The sequence below is a fragment of the Artemia sp. Qi Xiang Cuo genome, chromosome 20 (genome assembly GCF_049724085.1).
Source record: "Artemia sp. Qi Xiang Cuo chromosome 20, ASM4972408v1, whole genome shotgun sequence".
In the NCBI taxonomy this organism is placed as follows: Eukaryota; Metazoa; Arthropoda; class Branchiopoda; order Anostraca; family Artemiidae; genus Artemia; species Artemia sp. Qi Xiang Cuo.
This window is the reverse complement of record NC_142813.1, coordinates 18,098,184-18,122,053: the sequence shown is the minus strand read 5'-3', so window position 1 is coordinate 18,122,053 and position 23,870 is coordinate 18,098,184. Positions and strand designations below refer to the sequence as shown.

At 34.6% G+C, this 23,870-nt stretch overlaps 1 protein-coding gene across 2 annotated transcripts in view; it reads right to left on the bottom strand.

Moving 5' to 3' along the window:
* The window catches only part of LOC148939955 (diacylglycerol lipase-beta-like), a 129,924-nt gene that overhangs the window by 44,909 nt on the left and 61,145 nt on the right, over window positions 1-23,870 (bottom strand). For both annotated transcript variants that reach the window (XM_089105869.1, XM_089105870.1), the window contains exon 8: window positions 10,753-10,879. In XM_089105869.1, the coding sequence (XP_088961995.1) occupies window positions 10,753-10,879 (127 nt within the window). The remainder of the gene's footprint in view (window positions 1-10,752; window positions 10,880-23,870) is intronic.

The following is a 23,870-nucleotide window of genomic DNA, read 5'->3' as shown; positions in this document are numbered from 1 at the left end:
CGAGTTTCAATTTCCCATTCGATACCATACTCTCCCATAGCTTTTACCGTGTTTCTTGAAATTAATAAAAAAAAAACTTATAATAAATAAAACTTATAAACTTAAAATAAATAAATCTTAAGGCGAGTAACGCTTATATTGAATATGCAAATCAAGCTTAAAACAAAAAAAAATATTTTGCTTTTAAAGTATAGCTGAAACCCAAAACGACAAGAAATTAAATAAACAATCATTGCAATCAAACATACAATAGATACTAATATAAATGAATAAATAAATCTAAATTGAATATGCAAATAAAGCTTGAATCGAACAAAAGTCACTACAAACAAGAGTTTGGGTATCCCCTCCTTCTCTCACTGTAAAAGTCTAAAACCTACTGCGTCATTGGTGCTTTACTGAAAACTGTCTTGAACAGTCTTGGAAAGTACAAATAAAATCAAACTGAATATTTGATATATAATGACATTAATTGTTGAAAGATCAACAGCTCAAGATTTTATTTCACCGTAATTTTTATATTCATTTTTAATGCTATAACAACTGGAAAAGAAAATATTTGCAACATCATTCGTTTTCAGTGAAACGCATATTCATGCATATATTCATCTTGAACATATAGTGAAACGCATATATTCATCTTGAACAATCTTAGAAAGAACTAATAAATTAAACTGAATATTTGATGTATAATGATATTAATTGCTGAAAGATCATCAGTTCAAAATTTTTAATTTTACTGTAATTTTAATGTTTATTTTCAATAATAAGTACAAAAGAAAAGATTTGTAATATAATCCGTTTTCAGTAAAGCACCAATGACGCAGTGGGTTTTATACTTTTACAGTGAGAGAAGGAGGCGATACCCAAACTCTTGTTTGTAGTGATTTCTGTTCGTTTCAAGCTTGATTTGAATATTAGATTTAGGTTTCACTCGTTTTAAGACTTAGTTATTCATTTACATTAGTATCTATTGTATGTTTGTTTGCATTGATTGTTTATTTAATTTCTGTTCCTTTTGGGTTTCATTTATGTTTCAATAGCAAAATATTTTTATTTTTATTTTAAGCTTGATTAGCATATTCAATATAAGCATTACTTGCTTTAAGATTTATTTATTCATTTACATTAGTACTTGTTGTGTTTTTTTGCTATGATTTTTTATTTAATTTATGTTCGTTTTTGGTTTCATTTATTCTTTAATAGTAATTTCTGGTCGTTTTGAGTTTGAATTTTAACAGGTATTTGTATCTGCTGATCTTAAGTTTAATATGGCATTTACTTTTTTTTGAAAAACTTCTTTTTTGGAAAGTTTTTTCTTAAATTAATTTTTGTTCGTTTTTGATGGCAAAAAGTTTCAAGTTTTAAAAAATCCTAATTATTTAAGGGGGAAAAGGGCGCGTGGGGGAGGGGGGAGCTAGTTGCCCTTGGATCCCTTTTGACTCTTAAAAAGTGAAATAGAACTTTCAATTTCCAATCAAATGAACCCTCTCTCAAGTTTATACGAGTATCACTTCCAAAAGAACCATATTTGCCCCCAGGCCCTGGGGGGTTGTGTCGCCAGCAGAGTTTTTGTTAACTGGTCTTTTAACTATTTTTAACAAAACGGCTATCTCAAAATTTTTTATGATGCATTTTGTGAAAAAAGGGCGTGGGGAGCTAGCTGCCCTCATATCACTTTTGACTCTTAAAAAGTGAACTAGAACTTTCAATCGCCAATCAAATGGGCCCTCTCTGAAGTTTATAGGAGCAGGCCTTCCATAATAACCATATATGCCCCCAGGGTATAGCTCACAACGCCTGCCTCCGGCCCTAGAGGGTTGTATCGACACTAGAGTTTTTGCGATCTGACCTTTGAACTATTTTTACCAAAATAGCTATCTCAAAATTTTTATCTGATACATTTGGGGGGAAAGGGCGTGGGGGGTGGGGGGGGTAGCTGCCTTCCGATTCCTTTTTACTCTTAAAAAGTTAACTACAACTTTCAATTTCCAATTAAATGAGCCCTCTCTGAAGTTTATACGAGCATCATTTGCATTAGAACTATATATGCACTAAGGCATAACTTACAACGCCTGTCCCCGGGTCCTGGGGGGTTGTGTCGACCCGGAGTTTTAATATCTGATGTTTGAAGTATTTTTAACAAAATGGCCATCTTATACTTTTTACTCTAAATAAACAATCATAGCAAACAAATATACAAAAGGTACTATTATAAATGAATGAATAAATTTTAAAACGAGCAAAACATAAATTGAATATAAAAATCAAGCTTAAAACGAACAAAAATCTCTAGAAAGAAGAGTTATCGGAATTTTTGTTATCTGACCTTTTGAACTATTTAAAAAAAAAAGGCTATCTCAAAGTTCTTATCAGATGGGTTTGAGGAAAATAGGGCGTGGAAGGGGGGGGGGGTAGTTGCTCTCTGATCTCTTTTGATTCTTAAAAAGTGAACTAGAACTTTCCATTTCCAATCAAATGAGCCCTCTCCGAAGTTTATATGAGCATCTCTTCCATAAAGAACAATATAAGCCCCCAGAGCAAAACTTACAACGCCTGCCCCCGCCCTGGGGGGTTGCGTCTGCACAGGAGTTTTTCTTATCTGACCTTTGAAATATATTTAACAATTTGGCAATTTCAAAATTTTTACTCGATGGGTTTGGAGAAATAGGGCGTGGGGGGGGGCGTGGTTAGTTGCCCTCGGATCTCTTTTGACTCTTAAAATGTGAACTAGAAATTTCAATTTCCAATCAAATGAATCCTCTCTGAAGTTTATACGAGTATGCCTTTCAAAAGAACCATATATGCCCCCAGGACATAACTAACAACTCCTGCCACCCGGGCCCTGGGGGGTTGTGTCAACACCGGAGTTTTTATTATATTATCTTTGAACTACTTAAAAAAATGGCTATCACAAAGTTCTTATCGGATGGCTTTGAGGAAAATAGGGCGTGGAGAGGGGGACTAGTTACCCTCCCATCTCTTTTGACTCTTAAAAAGTAATCTAGAACCTTCAATTTCCAATCAAATGAGCCCTTTCTGAAGTTTATACGAGCATTTTTACCATAAGAACCATATATACCCCCAGGACTTAACTGACAACGCCTTCCCCCGGACCCTGGGGGCTGTGTCAATACCGGAGTTTTCATTATATGATCTTTGAACTATTTTTAACAAAATGGCTATCTCAAAAGTTTTATCGGAAGATTTTTGTTAAAAAAGAGCGTGGGAGGGGGCTAGTTGCCCTCCGATCATTTTTGACTCTTAGAAAACGCACTAGAACTTTCGATTTCTAATTGAATGAGCCCCCTCCCAAGTTTATGCGACGACCCTATTCATATGAAGTGCCTCTGGACAAGGCCGTACCCAGGATTTTTTTTTTCGGGGGGGGGGGGGGGTTTACTCAAAGATTTTTTCTGGAGGGGGGTTACAAAAAAAACTCAAAAAACGCATACAAAATTTGTTTATATCCATTTTTGTTTACCAGTCAAACAAACATTTCAAGGGGGGGGGGGTTCAAACCCCCCCCCTCTGGGTAGGGCCGTGCCTCTGGGGACAAAATAATAATAAAACATTGGGTCCGTATGGCCTTTACTATTGGTAACGCTATAGCGACACATGATCAATATAGTGAGAACGCCAAAGTCGATCACAATGATCAATATAAATGAGAATAGGACACAACCTTACTTAACTCATGATTGCAAACCTAGCCAACTACTGATCTTCTTTCCTACCTTAGACCCACCATTATTATTCTCGTACATAACACTAATCAATTTAATGTACGAATTTATTATACAGCACAAGAATAGGACCTTCGCCAAAGCTTTCCTATGCTAGTTCTAAAAACTGTTTTTAATTCACAAAATCGAGGACAAAAGGGGTTTGATCATTGTAAATTTCTCAATTAGTAATATAAGCGAGAAAATTGCGTCAAAGAATCCTGTGTCCATCCAAAAACCACAAAACCCCTGTCTTAAAAAATTATCTACAGCACCTCTTAGAACAAGAAATATCATCATGCTAAGTAATTTGCTTCCTACAGAAATCAAGATAGTTTTTATTTAATTACTGCACTCAATCTTGTTACCTTTCTTATAAATAGGTCTAATTAAAGTTTTCCGTTAATCACAATGTATATCACCTTTATCAAAAATTATATCAATTGTATATTCCCCCCCCCCCGAGGAGAGTCGATGCTGTAGATTTACTTAGGAACCTCTTAAAAAGTTTGTCAGGGTCAATACAACCACTTCAAGCCTAATAACAACTTAAGTACTAGGACCTTGGAAATAATTTATTTCTTCTATCTATTACAAAACAATAGCATCTGATTTGTAGAAATTTAGCTCTACTTCAGCCCTAAGTAAAAATACTTTAATTGCATTCTGGATGTCGATATGCTTTGAAAGAAATATAAGCCCTTCAAATGTCGCATAGACATTTTTGGCTAAAACGCTAAATTTGGTTCCCGTAGTTTATTTGAGCTTGATGTCTATCAGAAAACTTTCAAAAGTACCAGAAACGCCCGACTATAACCCAAGCCCACAAGTTACTCAGGCGAAAATGGCTCATGGCTCAGAAAAAAATTTGAAGTCAAAGCAAAATAAGAGTACTTACCAAAAGCCTGTCACCTTTACTCATTCAAATCAAAGACAGGATAATTGATTTTGCGGAGGAAAGTTGTATGGCACTCCATACCTGATTTGGATCTTTAGCTGGTGATGGCTAATTACTATATAGCTAACATATTTAGCCTTTATGTCGTTCTTTTTTGTCTTTTTAGCTTCCGTATTGGGTAATTTTTTTTCACTTTCTCGAAACTTTCCATATCAGCTTTTTTCTTTTTTCTTGACGAGATCTTGTAACAACTGGAGATACCGGTTTTAGTAGTTTAAACCTCTACATCCTATTTTCTTAATTCAAGGTTGATGCTGTTTGAAGGATTTCAGCACAGTACCGACGAATTAAGCTATTTTATCTAACTTGAAAAATACTTAAAAGAACAAACCCCATAATATTCCCAGTTCAATTCGAACTTAATGAGAAATAAGTCACGCGATCAAAGCATTGCGCGTGCAATGCTGGCCATTTCTCTCAAAAGTAAGTAATAGAAAATAGAATCAATAATCCCAGGTAGATCAGGATCTAATATCGTAAGCACATCTAATTATTTCAAGTCAATAAGCTGAACTTGAGAAAAATGCATGCGGACAGGTTAACAAGATCTTTATTAGGGAATTTTTATGTAGGGATTATACAAGATTAGGTTACACAAAAAGGGGAAAAAATAAGATTAATATAAGGAAATAATCGAATAAGTTTGCAGTAGAAAAAAAAGAATTATCTCGGCAACAGCACACAAGAACTTTTACTTCAAAACGCACTCCAACTTATATTTCATTTAAGGTTAATTTTTGAATTACCAGTGCTTACTCAGAGTCATCTACAGAAGTTTGCAAAATAGGTAATTTTTTTCTTATGGGCCTTTTCAGGAAAAGAACAAAAAACCACGAGACTCGCATAAGCGGTTTTTAGTCAACTAAGCAGTTTTTACTAAAAAGAATTGTCTTTTTGTCTAGAAACTTAAAAAAAAGACATCTAGACAACAAACTTTACTTTGCTTGAAACCCTCAGACTTTAATGCCTGTAATATTTCAGTCCATAGTGAGTTGTTAGTAGTAGTAGTAATTGCCTCCTTTCTGAGAGACACTTTGTTTAGGACAATTTACTAGAGGTGACATATTTCCAATGAAACTTCTACCGGTTGCTACAAAAGCAGGTTCCAACTTGATTTGACGTGCGCAGGAGTGGAAATAGCTGCACAACTACGGTAGAGCAATCAAAGATAGAAAATGTCAATAGATAAACAAATGAGAAGGGCCTAACCAGAAACAAACTATTGGATTGCAAGATAAGTAAATTCCACTATTGTTTACAGGTTGATACATAATCATATCGATTCGAAATAGCCAGAAACAAGCTATTGGATTTCTAGACAAGCATGGTTCCCTTTTCTTGGGTGCATAGAGAACTCGAGATTGTGGCCGAACCAGAATACGAATATGTAGCACGGAAAGGGCGTAACTAGATCAATACGACATAACCAGAAATGGCCAATTGGATTGATAAGACTGATAAGTTCCGCTTTGTCTGGTGGGCAGATGAATAGAACGGCGGTTCAACTGGCTTCACATCAATAACCTTTATTTGGTTTTCTCTTAAAACAAATTTGAAATGGAGCTGCTCACGCAAAGGGTTGAATAGCCTGTAATGAAATATATTTCTCACTACTGCAGATACTTTTCTCCTAAACAACCTTAAATGAAAAAAAAGTGTTGCTTTAACCATGGAACAGAGGAATGGGACCCCTCAAAGCAGAATCTGACTAATTTTGTTACCATCGGGCTTATTCGCGTGACATAACTTAAAAGAATAATGTGTGTTCATTCACGGCTTTAGGCCGTATGTTCATCGTGATTATCCCCCACGAATTATCTAGAGTTTAATTGTGTTTCCTACTGTTGTTTCTTCAGCTGTTTCAAGAACGCACAACCTCCCTCAAATCAAGTCTTTCCCAAAAGTTCGTCTGAATTTCATAATATATGTCAAAAATGTCAACCCTGTAATAAAAAAAAAGATATTCCGACTTGTATCCTCCCTCAGAAATCGTAAGATTTTTTAAATCTGTTCCTCCTATTCCTTGTCTATTTCACTTCTTTTGCAGTTTTTCACCCCCCCCCCCACTGACAGAAATACCCCCCGCAAAATAAATTTCTGCATACATGTCTGTAAGGAAACCAACAACTAGCTAAAAAAAAGCGCAAAAGACTATGAAGTGCAATTTGTCAAAGTAAAAAAAAATAATAAAAAACATGTATTGAAAGCCAAAAAGCCCATTTACACAAAAACATCAAAAATCAAATAAAACCAACAACAGCAATCTTTACTACACCAAAATTCAAATGGCTTGCTCTTTAAGATATTTTGAAGCAGCAATTCAACACATTCAAAATGCTTTTCCTTAACGTAGAAAGCTCCTGACACCGGCTCAAACAATGCATCGATGATGATTCTTAGCTTTAAGAAGCAAGCAAACAGGTCTACTATTTACAAAGGGATAAAAAAACACACGCTATTTTAATGAATTTTTCTATTAAAATTAATTTTTCAACATAAACCTTTCGCAAAACCTCCATGAAGGTTGAACCACTTCAACAGGCTGCTCCATCCTTTCAGATATTTTTTGAAAAAATCTAGTGACCCTTTTATAAGCCATGTTTTTGATGCATTTTTTCTTCATCATTTTTTTTTTTTAAATGGGCACGGTTCAACTGTTCTTTTAGTTTCAGAAAAAAAAAAGTTAAGATGGGACCAGATCCCGGTAACAAGACGGATATGGCAGCAGTTTCTACCGTGAGTCTCTTAAACCTTCCTTTGTAACGCGTGAAGAATGCTCTGGGGTGTTGTCATAATGGAAGAGGATTCCAAAACGTAGCTTTCATGAACATTTTTTATCCAATTCTTCTCTCAATTTCCTCAAAACTTCTAGATAATTGGTTTTGGGAGAGTGTTTTCAATCTCTTACAAAGTCTATAATACAACTCCTTTAGAGTTCCAAAAAATGGTTGCAAGTACCTTGTTGACAGAAATTCTATATATTTTTTTAACGCCCCTTGTATACGCCTCTTCCCATTATCGAATCTTTTAAATATTGCTGTAATTGAAAGGCAATTTGGAGTGAGCTGAACCCAATAGACGAAACATCTAGCTGATCCATTCTACGTGATAAAAACCGCGATCCATCCACACCTTTGACATCCCTATAAACTTTTATCGTTTCCGAATTCTTCATATGCTCACTCCGTTCATAGATTTTAAAACTCTTTTGGTTTTGTTCTACTTTCTTCTCCTGCAGAATATGTTTACTCGCACTTTTATTAATGAAGAAATACATGAATTGGCTCTGACAAAAAAAGACAATTTTGTAAAAATTCAGTCATTTAGTTATTTAATGTTTGACGATGACCCCTCAATAATTTTATTCAAGAAATAGTAATTGATGTTTATGAATACATTGCTTATGAAGTAATATTGTTGAGTAAATGGCATTTGGCTAATACAAATTCCAGCTACAGCAACTGTATTGATCAAACATTCCATTCCTAAGGAAATAGGCAATTTTCAAGAAAAAGATCAGGAACAAAACAAGAGTATTTCAACTTTGTCTGACAAAAGAGAGAAGATAATGAGAGAGAGAGAGAGAGAGAGAGAGAGAGAGAGAGAGAGAGAGAGAGAGAGAGAGAGAGAGAGAGAGAGAGAGAGAGAGAGAGAGAGAGAGAGAGAGAGAGAGAGAGAGAGAGAGAGAGAGAGAGAGAGAGAGAGAGAGAGAGAGAGAGAGAGAGAGAGAGAGAGAGAGAGGGAGAGAGACGAGAATCACTTATGTCATGGTCATTGATTTTACCATATTGTTACCAGATACATGTTTCTATGAAGACAGAAAAATTAGTGAATTTTAGGTTTTACTGTTTCTTTTTTGTTTTTTTTTTGGCGTGTTTCTAATTGATTCTGTAAATGATGACATTTGCCATCAAATCTCGGCAAAACCCCAAAATGTTCCATGCAATTATCGGCGTGTCTAACGGCTCAATGTACCTATTTGCTCAACTGCAGTCTTTGTGCACATAAAGACAGGTGTGTCGGCAAATTTATTAATTATCTTAGACTTCGAGCTACCGGGTGGCGAAATATCAGCATTTCATGAAATTACGCGATAAGACCCAAATATGAAATCGTTTACTAATGTATTTGAAACTTTTATCACCAAGCTTTAGTAAATCCTCGGATGCACCAGTTAAATTAAGGAGCCTCCGATTCCCTCTTTTACGGCAACACACTCGATTCAGAGGCAAGATTGCTGCGTTGCTTGTAGTAAAGGGCCATAAACCTGCAGTATATGAATTTCTATTCTTCACAATCCCTTCGTATGGAAGGGGTGGTGGTACAAACTAAAGAGGAGTTCATTCGATTGAAGAATGAAAGTTCTAGCTCCTTTTTAAGAATCACAAGTGATTGGAGGGCAACCAGACCCCTCCCATGCTTTTTTTGCTACCCGGGCCCCCGTAAACCTCAGAAACATCTGATCACAATTTTAAGATGGCTGTTTTTGTTCAAAATAGTCCAAAAGCCCAATATATATGCTTCTGGGGATGAAAGAATCCACACAGCCTCTGGGCAAGGGTCGTAATCCATCTAAATTGCCGATCGTTTAGACATACGTTTTATCATGGGAAGGGAGGGCTTGTTTGATGTTGGGTACGCGTATGCATTGAAGCTTCCAAGAAGCGGTCTCTGAGTCAAAGGGATTATTCATTTTGCGTGTGTGTGTTTTTTTACGGGGGGTGGGGTGGGGGGGGGAGGGTGCTCGAAAATAAGCCAAAAATATTTTATCCCTAATTATTTTGAAAATTCCAGTCTTAAGTCCTTGGGCAATGAGGAACCTAACGCCAAAAAAATTCAGACACGCACCTACCCCCCCCCCCAAAAAAAATTAAATAAACTGCATCCGATAAATTGCATAAGTAAATCTTTTTCTGATCTGTTCAAAAGTTTATCCTAAAAGTCATTGGGATAAGGGGCCGAATGCAGAAGGGAAAATAGGAAAAAAACATTGGTTTCCCCGAAACAGGCCCAACAATGGGCTGAAAACAGGGCTAAGAAACTATTTTTCCACCAATTCTCATGCGGTGGTCATGTAAACCTAGGAGAGGGCTCGTTCAATTGAAAGCTAAATGTTCTAATGCCCTCCTTGGGCCAAAAGTATCTTCAGCACTTGCGACCTCTGATAACCCCAAGCACTCCAGGGAAAACGACGCGTAATTACATAGATTAGCCATTGTACACAGATCAGAATTTAGAAGAAAAAAACAAGGGATCATTGGATAGATCTAAATTCCCTAAGTTTTACAAAGGTACAATCTGGAAACAAAACAGGTTTCTGAGGGAATCAAAAGACAGTACGCGATGCCGTATTATCAAAACGGCAGATCTGCAATATCTTGAAAATCTGGAACAGCATGGCGTACCAAGTTAAAACCTTCAGAGGGTGTTGAAGGGGTACGAAGAGTCAAGTGAACCTCGAATTTTGACTTGGGGAAGGGGGGAACCTTAAATCAAAAGACACTATGTGCATCGAGACTGTCGAAACAGCATATCCGCCATATCTTGCGAACAGCTTGGGGGATGTCAGGCAAAATGTTTTCAAATTTCGTGTTAGGGGTGAAGGATGGGATTGAACAAGTTTTGTGTCTAATAAACGAAACGTGTTTTTCACTGTATTCCTAAATAAGAGCCATTATCTATTAACAGTTAAGTAGGAAGGTGAATCAAAACAAGGTAATTAGGCAAACAGAGGCAGATCAAGAATTTGGAAAGAGAAGGAGAATGAAGCTTCTACGACCCGCAATCCAGATTTTTATTTTCCCGACAAGCTCACAAAAACGTAATTGAAATACACAAAAAAGGAAACTGCACCCTGACCAAAGAGGATCAACCTTTTTATCTCCCACTGATGCACTGGTTTACATTTCTCCTGCACTAGGGTTGTGTACCATCTCTTGTCCCCTCCTAGATCAAACACTGGTAAATCATTGTCGAAATAAGTCTAAACTGTCGTCAGTTATTTCCAAAACTAATTGATCTTGGGATGAAAATTAAAGAGGAGGCTACTAGAAGAAGAAAATATCTTACTTCACAAACACTGTTACGGAATGATACATGCTTCAAATCATCATCATCCAGTTCAGTTATCGCTTTCAGTGCTGCCAAGTGACAATGACATATGTTATCTTCAACCAAATAAGGTGGCAAATTCCCTCTAGAAGAAAACAATTATATTTAAACCAAGTTTTAACGTTAAAACATTACTACCGATGACCACAAAATATTGTTCTTTAATGCAAAAAAAAAGTTGGATTGGAAAAAAAAAGAGTTATGTTTATCTCCAATTACAGCTTAATGGAAAGACAGAGACAGTCATTTACAAAGTAATTAAGTTCAAGGTGAACAAAAGAAAGAAAAAAATTGGCGAATTAGGAGGAAAGTACGAAATTATACGAGAAAACGTAATCATCCCAAACTTTTTTATAGAGAGAGATCAGGGACGTAGTTTGCTATAGGGTCAGGGGGGCCAATGAACCCCCAGACCTTAGGCTCCCCTGCTGAAATTAGTGTCTTCAAAAATCTTGTCCAAACTAAGATAGGCCTACATAATTAAAGCATCCACAGATTAATTTTCGTTAGTATACTATTGTCTTTATAGTACTAAAAGGCTAATTTTCCATTTTTTACTCCGTCATTTTCACTTGACTTGAGAAAATTAGCTCCTAATCCCACCCCCCAGGATTTCGACGAAATTACTCCCCTGGGGGAGATACGGAAACGATTCCTTAGTCCACTGTGCACGCCTGGTAAGAAAGCACGCGATTCAAGTAGTATTTTCTTTTTCTTTTGTTGACTTGGTTTGAATCAACTTTCCCAGCACAACAGTTCATTCATACATCAAATTTCTGACGGTGTTAGGGCTTGTTTGAAGCTTTTAATCCGTTCTGTCACTTTTTTAGTGTGTTGAATCAGGCATATACATTACAGAGAAAACACAAATCAAAGACAATACATAATAAAAATCAATGGAAACCCCAGGTTTCAGAAAGCGCTATAGAGACATGTTCACAGAAGAAATTATTGCTATTCTTTTGCTCTCTTTAAAAGTTTAGCCGAAATGATAGCACCTTCTATGAAATAATTACAGCAACATTACTCTAACGCAAAAGAAAAGCCAAACGCTATTCCTTTTTTCTCATAATGGCGTTCCTCAATGTACTTACTTGTACTTGTTACACGTTCAAGCCGCATCGAGGCTCATCGTGGCGCCCAGCAGACACATGTTTCTTTCCAGAGATTTCGATCGAGGGTGCCAGGCTCCATTCCTCATTGATCATAAAGTCTAAGACGAGGGATTGGCTTTACAAAATAGATTTTTATTCTTACTTTTCATAGCTGTGACATTCAAGGGGGCGTTGACTTCCTGTCCCTGATGTACATCTCGAAACCCAAGCGTGTCACATAGTTCCACCACGTTTGGGACACTCTCGAAAACAATTGATACACTCCTCAAACTCTTGGCACGCTCCACCATGCTTGACACACGCATCCTGGTGTATATGATATACAAAATTATAAAAGAGAGCGACCCTCGGTGACATTATATTTGTCCCTCTTCATATATTTAGCAGAAACGATAGTATTTTCTGTAAATAACAACTTTACAAATAGCTTTAATAGAGGATAAAACGGGTGTATAGTTGATCTTTTCTGTAGTATTTTCTAGAATTAATTAAAAAAAACTTTCCGAAAAATAAGTTTTTCAAAGAAAAGTAAAGGCCATTTAAAACTTAAGCACAACAGATACAAATAACTTTTAAATACAAACTCAAAACGACCGGAAATTACTATTAAAGAATAAATGAAACCCAAAACGAACAGAAATTAAATAAACAATCTAAGCATTACTCGCTTTAAGATCTATTTATTCATTTATATTATTACTTGTTGTATGTTTTTGCTATGATTGTTTATTTAATTTCTATTCGTTTTGGGTTTCATTTATTCTTTAATAGTAATTTCTGGTCGTTTTGAGTTTGAATTTTAATAGGTGTTTGTATCTGTTGAGCTTCAGTTTAAAATGGCCTTTACTTTTCTTTGAAAAACTCATTTTTCGGAAAGTTTGTTTTAATTTTTGTTCGTTTTTAATTGCAAAAAATTTCAAGTTTTTAAAAATTCCTTATTTCAAAATCAAACTTAAAAAAAAAAAAAAAAATTCATCAAAGTATTAAAATTGGTATCAAAGTAACAATATCAAAGTGAAAAAATGGGTTTGTGTCAACCTTGGTGTTTTTATTATCTGATGTTTGAACTATTTTTAACAAAATGGCTATCTAAAAATTTTTAACGGATAGGTTTGGGGAAAAAGGGCGTGTGGGGACCAGATTAAGCTTCGGTCTCTTTTGACTCTTTAAAAGTGAACTAGAACTTTCTATTTTAAATCAAATGAACCCTTTCTGAAGTTTATACGAGTATCCCTTCTATAAGAACCATATATATCCCCAGAGTATAACTTACAACGCCTGTCTCTGGGCCCTGGGGGTTTGTGTCGACTCTGGAGTATTAATATCTAACATACAAAAAGAAACAGTTTAGGAGCACGAGTCTCCCAAAAAGAACAAAATTGTTTCTAATTGGTTTGAAACTTATATCTTTCAGTCCTTCCGTCAAGCTGATCCCAAATTCACAGAAATTGGGAAAAAACTGTGATATCACAGGACCTTAGCTATAAGCCTTCAGGGATTATTTCCCCACCAAGGGGACCTTATATTCCTATAGGGGGGAAGAGCATATTAGGAGGCCTGAATACAGGGCAAGAGAATGTTTGTCATCGGTTTAAAACTTACACCCGAACGTCAATGAGCAACGGAAAACCTAAGTTGCAAGAAAAAAAAATTAGACTGGAAGACAGAAAAATACTTTTTCTGATCGGTTAGAAACTTTCATCCTTAAGTTCTCGGGCCAGGGGAATCCCAACGTACAAAAAAAGACAAAAAAATAGTGGCCCAGTAGTCTACCTTAGCTGTAATCATTCTTTGGACTTAGATGATCTCAGATTCTGTTGGGAGGGAGTAGGGTGTCAGGAGACTCAGAAACCGTACAGAAAACTGCTTAGTTCTGAACAGTTTGAACCTTGCAATTGGAAGTCCCAAAGCCAATGGGACACTATCTCACAAAACAACGACGCTGGGAGCTCGCTCCCTACCATAATCAGGTCGGAATTTTTTTTTTCTGCCTGTTTGAAACTTATGTTCTTAAATCCTTGAGCCAAGGATACCTTAATGCACAGAAAAAAAAAATATCCAGAATATGAGGCACAAAAAAGTAATTCTTTTCAGAACAGCTTGAAATTTGCATATGTAAGTTCACGAGCAGAGGAAACCAATATGAAAAAAAAAAACAAATTTCGACACGTGACACCCTGAGAATGGACTATTTTTCTCAAATTGACTTCAAATATTTATTTGCATAATTTACAGGTCTTTTCCCAGGTGCTGCGAGGGTTATGTCACCCCTTATTGCTCCTTACTATTATCCATTTGACTTTTATAATCAAAACGGAACTTGCAAGACATCAATGCCCACCAAAAGAATTTTAAGAGACTAGAAGTATTTAAAACCTTTCCAACTTCGTCCCAAGCGTTCACTACCTACTTCTGTGTGAAATTTGGCTTCCTTAAGAAAGAAAACACAATATATGTAAACTTTATTCTTTCTTCATTTGGAAATCGCACTTTTACTCTTCCCAAATCAGCCTCAGGGTCTATTCCATTTCTATCCTTAACATTTTTTTTTTTTTTTTTTTTTTTTTTTTTTTACAGCATTGGTAGAACGCTCCCCATAAGCATGACGAAGATAATTTCTTAACCACATGTTATGTTATGTCAGGCCAATGGTACACTACTGCACCCGGAGGAACTTATTACTCTCATCAATGTTATGTATGAAAACAGCGAATGTTGCGTTAAGACACCCACCAGTTGCATTAAGACGACAACATGGATATTCCCCGGTTAGACTCCTTAGCAATCCCAACTTACTCTCAGATCCCTGCTATTACAAAGTTTCCAAAGAAATTTAATCCCCTTTATTCTGGAGTACATTAATAATTCCTGATTGTGTCCAAACCAAAATCAACTCCTTCCTCTCTTTTCTTAGTTGATGGTGTATCGTCACGGCAAAATTTTACCCTTTCCTCAAATTTCCCAAGAATTACCGTTTTTATTTTGTCCATTTGTAATATTTATGCAGATCTAGTATTTTGTATAATCTCTTCTTCAGGTGTCAAGATTTCTGAAACTTTCTTTATCTTTGATGATTTTGACTTTAATGTGTTCGACTTGGAATACGAGTTCGACTTCTTTTTCCCCCCTTTTTTAGCCTGTGATAATGTTGCTATTATTAATTTTAATGTTTTTGATGTATAATGGGAATTCACCTTCATTTTTTTTTGCCTGTGATAGTGTTATCGTAAAGTTTTATCAAGTATTATTTTATTCCCCCCCCCCCTGTTGCTTTTCCCATTATTCGTACCGTATAAATGTTTATTCTAGTTTTTGGACTCGGGTTTTTATTTTATTGTTGTATTTCACTAATTTGTGTTATATTTTTATTGACCATTTTTATACTTGATTGATTTTTTAACTTTTGTTTTGCTGTTTTGGTTGTTTCTTTTACTGGACATATAAAGCGAATTCGGTTCTATTAGAACTTGTGATAGTCTTTTGAACAATAATAATTATCTTATCTAAGATTACGAACCAAGATTAGAATATTGGAAGCTATAGTGTTGTTCTGAGACGTGGGCGCTCCAAAAAACGGAGGAGGATTTGCTAGATGATTTCCAGAGAAATTACCAACGGATTGTTTTGGGTACCCTGCTGACTAACCGTATCTCAAACAGTAAGCTTTACGAAAAATGTGGCCCAGATTGTCGTTGTTGGCCAACCGTCTAGGGCCAAACGAAAAGCAGATCGTCCATGAATGGGGTGGGAGGATATCGTAAGGAAAGATTTAAAGGAAATGGGAACTTCCCGAGAGGGTGTAAAGAGGGAGGCTTTGAATATACTGGCATGGAGGGGGAGCGTGCGCAGCTGTGTTGGCCTTGGGCGGCTTGGTGCAGCAGTGAGTCGTTAGAGGGAGTTATAGTATTATCGAAAATACTGGCTCAACAGCACAAAAAGTTTTGGTGAGAATCGAAAAGGCAATTGGCACCTATAACAGATTTCGAAAAATATGGTGATCTGAACTCTCTCTCTCTCTCCACTTGAAATTTCGACTCTTTAACAGCAGCATGCTGCGTGTACTTCTTTATGCTTCGCAGAAATGGCACGTAAACCAACAGCAAAAAAGAGAAATTCAAGCCTCCGAAGAATATTGAATATCCATTGGACCGAGAAAGTTACAAACCAGTCGACGCGAGATACCACTAGACAACCAATTGTGATCGACGTCATCAGAGTACATAAACAGAAATGCTTTGGACAAGTCCTATGAATGGATGACCAGCGACTTCAGTAGAATGGCCCCTATTGACCCCATTGCTCACCCCTGCTGCCATCTACAATTTAGTCTAACTCTGTACGAACATCAAATATGGGCATAGAGTCCCTAGGGAGAACACGTGGTTAATCAAAGTGGGTCAATGCCCTAAATTTCCCAGGTCGATTTATTTGTTGTTGTTGTTGTTTTGGCCAAGTGCACGCTCGGTGCGAATGTTATGATCCAGAAATAGGAAACAGTATTTGTTGATGTTGATGTTTTGGCCAAGTGCACGCTCGAGGCGAATGTCAAGATTCAATAACCTCAATTCCCTTTTCTTGAATCAATAATTCCCTTAGTAACAACAAAATAATTCCCCTTTCTTGACAAATCAATCAATCATGACATTATATGTCAGACATTAAAAACTTCGCCCAGAAACAATTCTCCAGGAATAGACCCAAATAATTAATAAATTTCGCCCCGGAAACAATTCTACTGGTCGAACTCCAAAGATATTAATAAACTTCGCCATGGAAACAATTCTCCAAGAAACATCTTAGCGATGAAGAGATTAACGCGTGAAAGGGTTTCCCAGTAATTTGAAATGTGACAGCGCAGGGATGCCAAAAACAAAAGGAACACGCATAAATTACGCAAAGGGGTTATTTAGGCGAAAGCGTTTTATACATTTTAGGAACTTACTTCGGCGAAATAGTTAGAGACATTTTAAACGATGATTTTAGAAGAGGTTTTAGAAAATAATTTGAGGGTGAAACTCTGCGGTCATGATAATACCCAAGCTCCATTTGAACAGTATCGTGAAGTCCCTACCCCAACCCCAAAGGGCTCCGATTCCTCTACCCCCGCCCCAAAGGGCTCCGATCCCTCTACCCCATCCCCGAAGGAAGCCCCCGGTCCCCAAAGGTCCCCCGGGCTCCCCAAGAACCACCCGGCTCCCAATGGCCCCCCAGACCCCCGAAGGAAGCCCCCGGTCCCCAAAGGTCCCCCGGGCTCCCAAAGGACCACCCGGCCCGCAAGGGCCCCCCAGACCCCCAAAGACCCTCCCCGGACCCCCAAAGAGTCCCCTCCCCATTTTGTTAATACTTTTTTAAGGCTTTATTATATCTTTTCAGAACAAGTTATTTTCTTAATGTCCATCCTAAACCCATTTTACAAGTTGAAGTTCCCATCCTTTTCACCCACAACTTTACTTTACAGCTTTTTGAATGCCCCAACACCAGGCAATACTTTTCAAAAGGCATTTCAGAACAAGTTCTTTTCATAATGTCCATCCTAAACCCATTTTACAAGTTGAAGTTCCCATCCTTTTCACACACAACTTTAATTTACAGCTTTTTGAATGCGCCAACACCACGCAATACTTTTCAAGATCATTTCAGAACAAGTTCTTTTCTTAATGTCCCTCCTAAACCCATTTTACAAATTGAAGTACACATCCTTTACACCCACACCTTTACTCTATAGCTATTTGAATGCTACAAGACAAATCACTACTTTTCAAAGGCATTTCAGACCAAGTTCTTTTCTTAGTGACCGTCCTAAACCCATTTTAAAAATTGAAGTACCCATCCTTTTCACCCAAAACTTTACTTTACAGCTTTTTGTATGCTCCAACACCAGGCAATACTTTTCAAATGCATTTCAGAGCAAGTTCCTTTCTTAGTGACCGTCCTAAACCCATTTTACAAATTGAAGTACCCATCCTTTTAGCTTAGAGTTTTAGTTTGGTTTAGTTTTAGTTCAAAGTTTAGAATTTTTAGCTTAGAGTCTTAGCTTAGAGTTTTTGTTAGAGTTCTAGTTTAGTTTAGTTTTAGTTAAGAGTTAAGAGTTTTTAGCTTAGTCTTAGCTTAGAGTTTTATTTAGAGTTCTAGTTTAGTTTAGTTACAGTTAAGAATTTAGAGTTTTAGCTTAGAGTCATAGATTAGAATTTTACTTAAAGTTATAGTTTGGTTAAGTTTTAGTTAAGAGTTTTGAGTTTTAGCTTAAGAGTCTTAGCTTAGAGTTTTTGTTAGAGTTATAGTTTAGTTTTAGTTAAGAGTTTAGAGTTTTACCTTAGAGTCTTTACTTAGAGTTTTAGTTAGAGTTAAAGTTTAGTTTAGTTACACTTGAGACTTTCTAGTTTTATCTTAGAGTCATACCTTAGAGTCTTAATTAAAGTTTTATTATTGCTAAGTTTTAGTTTAGAGTTTCGATTTTTATCTTAGAGTATTAACTTAGACTTTTTTTTGGTAGAGTTCTATTTTAGTTAAATTTTATTTCAGTGTTTAATGTTTTACATTTGAGTTTCAATTAGTTATAGTTTAGTTTAGTTTTAGTTAAAAGTTTGGTGTTTTACCTTAGAGTCTTAGCTTAGAGTTTTAGTTAGAGTTCTAGGTTAATTTAGGTTTAGTTAAGAGTTTAGAATTTTAGCTTAGACTCTTACCTTAGAGTTTTTGTTAGAGTTCTAGTTTATTTTAGTTTTAGTTAAAAGTTTAGAGTTTTTAGCTTAGAGTCTTAGCTTATAGTTTTTGTTGAAGTTCTAGTTTAGCTTAGTTTTAGTTAATAGTTTAGAGTTTAAGCTTAGAGACATAGCTTAGAGTTATAGTTTAGTTTAGTTTTAGTTAAGAGTTTAGAGTTTTTTATCTTAGTCTTAGCTTAGAGTTTTTGTTAGAGTTCTAGTTTAGTTTAGTTTTAGTTAAGAGTTTGGTTTTTTAAATTAGAGTCATAGCTTAGAGTTTAGTTAGAGTTCTAGTTTAGTTTAGTTATAATTAAGAGTTTAGAATTTTAGCTTAGAGTCTTAGCTTAGAGTTTTTGTTAGAGCTCTAGTTTAGTTTTAGCTAAGAGTTTAGAGTTTTTAGCTTAGAGTCTTAGCTTAGAGTTTTTGTTGAAGCTCTAGTTTAATTTAATTTTAGTTAAAAATTTGGAGTTTTTAGCTTAGAGTCTTAGCTTAGAGTTTTTGTTAGAGTTCTAGTTTAGTTCAGCATTAAATTAGAGTTTTATCTATTGACTTCTAGTTTAGTTTAGTTTTAGTTAAGAGTTTGATGTTTTACCTTTGAGTTTCAGTTAGATTTCTAGTTTAGTTTAGTTAAGAGTTTGGTGTTTTACCTTAGAGTCTTAGCTTAGAGTTTGAGTTAGAGTTCTAGTTTAGTTTTAGTTAATAGTTTAGAATTTTAGCTTAGAGTCTTAGCTTAGAGTTTTTGTTAGAGTTCTAGTTTATTTTTAGTTAAGAGTTTAGAGTTTTTAACTTAGAGTCTAAGCTTAGAGTTTTTGTTGAAGTTCTAGTTTAGTTTAGTTTTAGTTAATAGTTTAGAGTTTTAGCTTAGAGTCTTAGCTTAGAGTTTTTGTTAGACTTGAAGTTTAGTTTAGTAATAGTTAAGAGTTTAGCGTTTTAGCTTAGAGTCATAGCTTAGAGTTTTACTTAAATTTGTAGTTTAGTTAAGTTTTAGTTAAGAGCTTCGAGTTTTAGCTTAGAGACTTAGCTTAGAGTTATATTTTAGTTTAGTTATAGTTAAGAATTTAGAGTTTTAGCTTAGAGTCATAGCTTAGAGTTTTAGTTAAAGTTATAGTTTAGTAAAGTTATAGTTAGGAATTTAGAGTTTTAACTTAGAGTCATAGCTTAGAGTTTTTGTTAGAGTTATAGTTCAGTTTAGTTTTAGTTAAGAGTTTAGAGTTTTAGCTTAGAGTTTTAGCTTATAGTTTTTGTTAGAGTTATAGTTTAGTTTAGTTATAGTTAAGAGTTTGGAGTTTTAGCTTAGAGTCTTAGCTTAGAATTTTTAGTTAGAGTTGAAGTTTAGTTATAGTTAAGAGTTTTAACTTAGAGTCTTAGCTTAGAGTTTTTGTTAGAGTTCTAGTTTAGTTTAGTTTTAGTTAAGAGTTTAGAGTTTTTAGCTTAGAGTCTTAGCATAGAGTTTTTGTTGAAGTTCTAGTTTAGTTTAGTAATAGTTAAGAGTTTAGAGTTTTAGCTTAGAGTCTTAGCTTAGAGTTTTTGTTAAAGTTGAAGAGTAGTTTAGTAATATTTAAGAGTTTAGAGTTTTAGCTTAGAGTCTTAGCTTAGAGTTCTTGTTAAGGTTGAAGTTTAGTTTAGTAATAGTTAATAGTTTAGAGTTTTAGATGAGAGTCTTAGATTAGATTTTTAGTTTATTTTACTTTTAGTTAATAGTTTAGAGTTTTTTAGCTTAGAGTCTTAGCTTAGAGTTTTTGTTAGAGTTCTAGTTTAGTTTAGTTTTAGTTAAGAGTTTAGAGTTTTTAGCTTAGAGTCTTAGCATAGAGTTTTAGTTATAGTTCTAGTTTAGTTTAGTTTTAGTTAAGAGTTTAGAGTTTTACCATAGAGTCTTAGCTTAGAGTTTTAGTTAGAGTTGAAGTTTAGTTTAGTTACAGTTATTAATTTAGATTTTTAGCTTAGAGTCATAGCTTAGAGTTTTACTTAAAGTTGTAGTTTAGTTAAGTTTTAGTTAAGAGTTTTGACTTTTATATTAGAGTATCAGCTTAGATTTTTTGTTAGAGTTCTAGTTTAGTTTTAATTTAGAGTTTTACCTTAGAAACTTAACTTAGATTTTTAGTTAGAATCCAAGTTTAGTATGGTTACAGTTGAAAATTTAGGGTTTTAGCTTTTAGTCAAAGCTTAGAGTTTTAGTTACATTTTTAATTCAGTTATATTATAGTTAAAAGTCTGGAGTTATACCTTAGGGTCATGGCTTAGAGTTTTAGTTAGAGTTCTAGTTCAGTTTAGTTTTAGTTAAGAGTTTAGAGTTTTAGCTTAGAATGTTAGCTTATAGTTTGTGTTAGAGTTCTAGTTTAGTTTAGTTATAGTTAAGAGTCTCGAGTTTTTAGCATAGAGTCTTAGCTTAGAGTTTCTGTTAGAGTTCTAGTTTAGTTTAGTAATAGTTAAGAGTTTAGAGTTTCAGCTTAGATTCTTAGCTTAGAGTTTTTGTTAGAGTTCTAGTTTAGTTTATTTATAGTTAAGAGTTTGGTGTTTTACCTTAGAGACTTAGCTTAGAGTTTTAGTTTAGTTTTAGTAAAGAGTTTTAGCTTAGAGTCTTATCTTAGAGTTTTTGTTAGAGTTCTAGTTTAGTTTAGTTTTAGTTAATAGTTTAGAGTTTTTAGATTAGTGTCTTAGTTTAGAGTTTTTTGTTGAAGTTCTAGTTTAGTTTAGAGTTTTAGCTTAGAATTAGAGTTTTAATTAGAGTTCTAGTTTACTTTATTTTTAGTTAAGAGTTTAGAGTTTTAGCTTAGATTGTTAGCTTAGAGTCTTGTTTATATCTCTAATTTACTTTATTTTTAGTTAAGAGTTTAGAGTTTAGAGTTTTACCTTAGAGTCTTGGCTTAAAGTTTTAGCTAGAGATTATGTTTAGTTATAGTTAAGAGTTAAGATTTTTAGCTTATAGTAATAGCTTAGAGTTTTTGTTAAAGTTTAGTTTTACTTAAGAGTTTATAGTTTTAGATTAGAGTCATAGCTTAGAGTTTTAGTTTAGTTTAGTTTTAGTTAAGAGTTTAGTAATTTTAGCTTAGAGTCTTAGTTTAGAGTTTTTGTTGAAGTTCTAGTTTAGTTTAGTTTTAGTTTAGAGTTTTAGCTTAGACTTAGAGTTTTAATTAGAGTTCTAGTTTAGTTTAGTTTTAGTTAAGAGTTTAGAGTTTTTAGCTTAGAGTCTTATCTTAGTTTTATTTAGAGTTCTAGTTTAATTTAGTTTTAGTTAAGATTTTAGAGTTTTACCATAGATTATTAGCTTAGAGTTTTATTTATATTTAAAGTTTAGTTTAGTTACAGTTAAGAATTTAGAGTTTTAGCTTTGCGTCATAGCTTAGAGTCTGACTTAAAGTTATAGTTGGGTTAAGTTTTAGTTAATAGTTTAGAGTTTTAGCTGAGTCTTAGCTTAGAGTTTTTGTTAGAGTTCTAGTTTAGTTTAGTTTTAGTGAATAGTTTAGAGTTTTACCTTAGAGTCTTAGCTTAGAGTTTTTGTTAGAGTTCTAGTTTAGTTTAGTTTTAGTTAAGAATTTGTTGTTTTACCTTTGAGTTTCAGTTCGAGTTCTTGTTTAGTTTACTTTTAGTTAAGAGTTTAGTGTTTTAACTTAGAGTCTTAGCTTAGAGTTTTTGTTAAAGTTGAAGTTTAGTTTATTAATAGTTAAGAGTTTAGAGTTTTAGCTTAGAGTCTTAGCTTAGAGTTTTAGTTAGAGTTCTATAGCTTATTTTAGTTATAGTTAAGAGTTTAGAGTTTTACCTTAAAGTCTTAGCTTGATTTTTATTTAGAGTTCTAGTTTAGTTTAGTTTTATTTAATATCTTTTAGTTTTAAATTAAAGTCTTAGATTAGAGTTTCAGTTTGGGTTGAAGTTTAGTTTAGTTTAGTTATAGTTACGAGTTTAGATTTTTATATAATAGTCTTAGATTAGAGTTTTAGTTAGAGTTATTGTTTAGTTTAGTTTTAGTTAAGAGTTATAGCTTAGAGGTTTAGCCTAGAATCTTAGCTTAGAGATTTAGTTAGAGTTGAAGTTTAGTCTAAACTAGCATAACCACAAAATTACACAATATTGCATAGAAATACCAAAACCATAGGTTAGATTAGGTTAGAGCTTAGGTTTCTCTACGTTTAAGTTAGGTTAGATTAGGTTAGCTTATCATGCGCGCTCATGATAAGCTAACCTAATCTAACTAGTACAAAGTCGACATGGGGGGATTTTCCGGCGAGTATGGTTAGGTTAGGTTAGGCTTGGGGTGATTTTCCGGCGAGTATGGTTAGGTTAGGTTAGACTAGATTAAGTTAGGCTAGATTAGGTTAAGTCAGGTTAGGTAAGTTAGGTTAGGTTAGCTAAGTTAGGTTAGGTTGGTTATTAAACATCTCTCCATGTTTAAGTTAGGTTAGGTTAGGCTAGATTAAGTTATGCTAGGTTAAATTAAGTTAGGTTAGCCTACGTACGCGCGCGCACATAGGCTAACCTAACCTAACCTAACTTAACCTAACCTAGCTTAACTTAATCTAACCTAACCTATCGTAACCTAACTTAAACACGGAGAGATGTTTACTAGCTAACCTAACCTAACTTAGCTAACCTAACCTAACTTACCTAACCTGACTTGACCTAATCTAATCTAGCCTAACTTAATCTAATCTAACCTAACCATACTCGCCGGAAAATCACCCCAAGCCTAGCCTAACCTAACCATACTTGCCGGAAAATCCCTCCCTGTCTATTTTGTACCATTTAGATTAGATTCGCTTATCAGCTGCGCGCATGATAAGCTAATCTAATCTAACCTAACTTAAACGTGGAGAAACCTAAGCTCTAACCTAATCTAACCTATGGTTTTGGTATTTCTATGCTATATTGTGTAATTTTGTGGTTATGCTAGTTTAGACTAAACTTCAACTCTAACTAAATCTCTAAGCTAAGATTCTAGGCTAAACCTCTAAGCTATAACTCTTAACTAAAACTAAACTAAACAATAACTCTAACTAAAACTCTAAGCTAAGACTTTAAGCTAAAACTATAAACTCTTAACTATAACTAAACTAAATGAAACTTCAACCCTAACTAAAACTCTAATCTAAGACTTTAAGGTAAAACTCTTAACTAAAACTAAACTAAACTAGAACTCTAAATAAAACTCTAAGCTAAGAATTTAAGGTAAAACTCTAAACTCTTAACTATAACTAAACTAACCTAGAACTCTAACTAAAACTCTAAGCTAAGACTCCAAGCTAAAACTCTAAACTCTTTACTATTACTA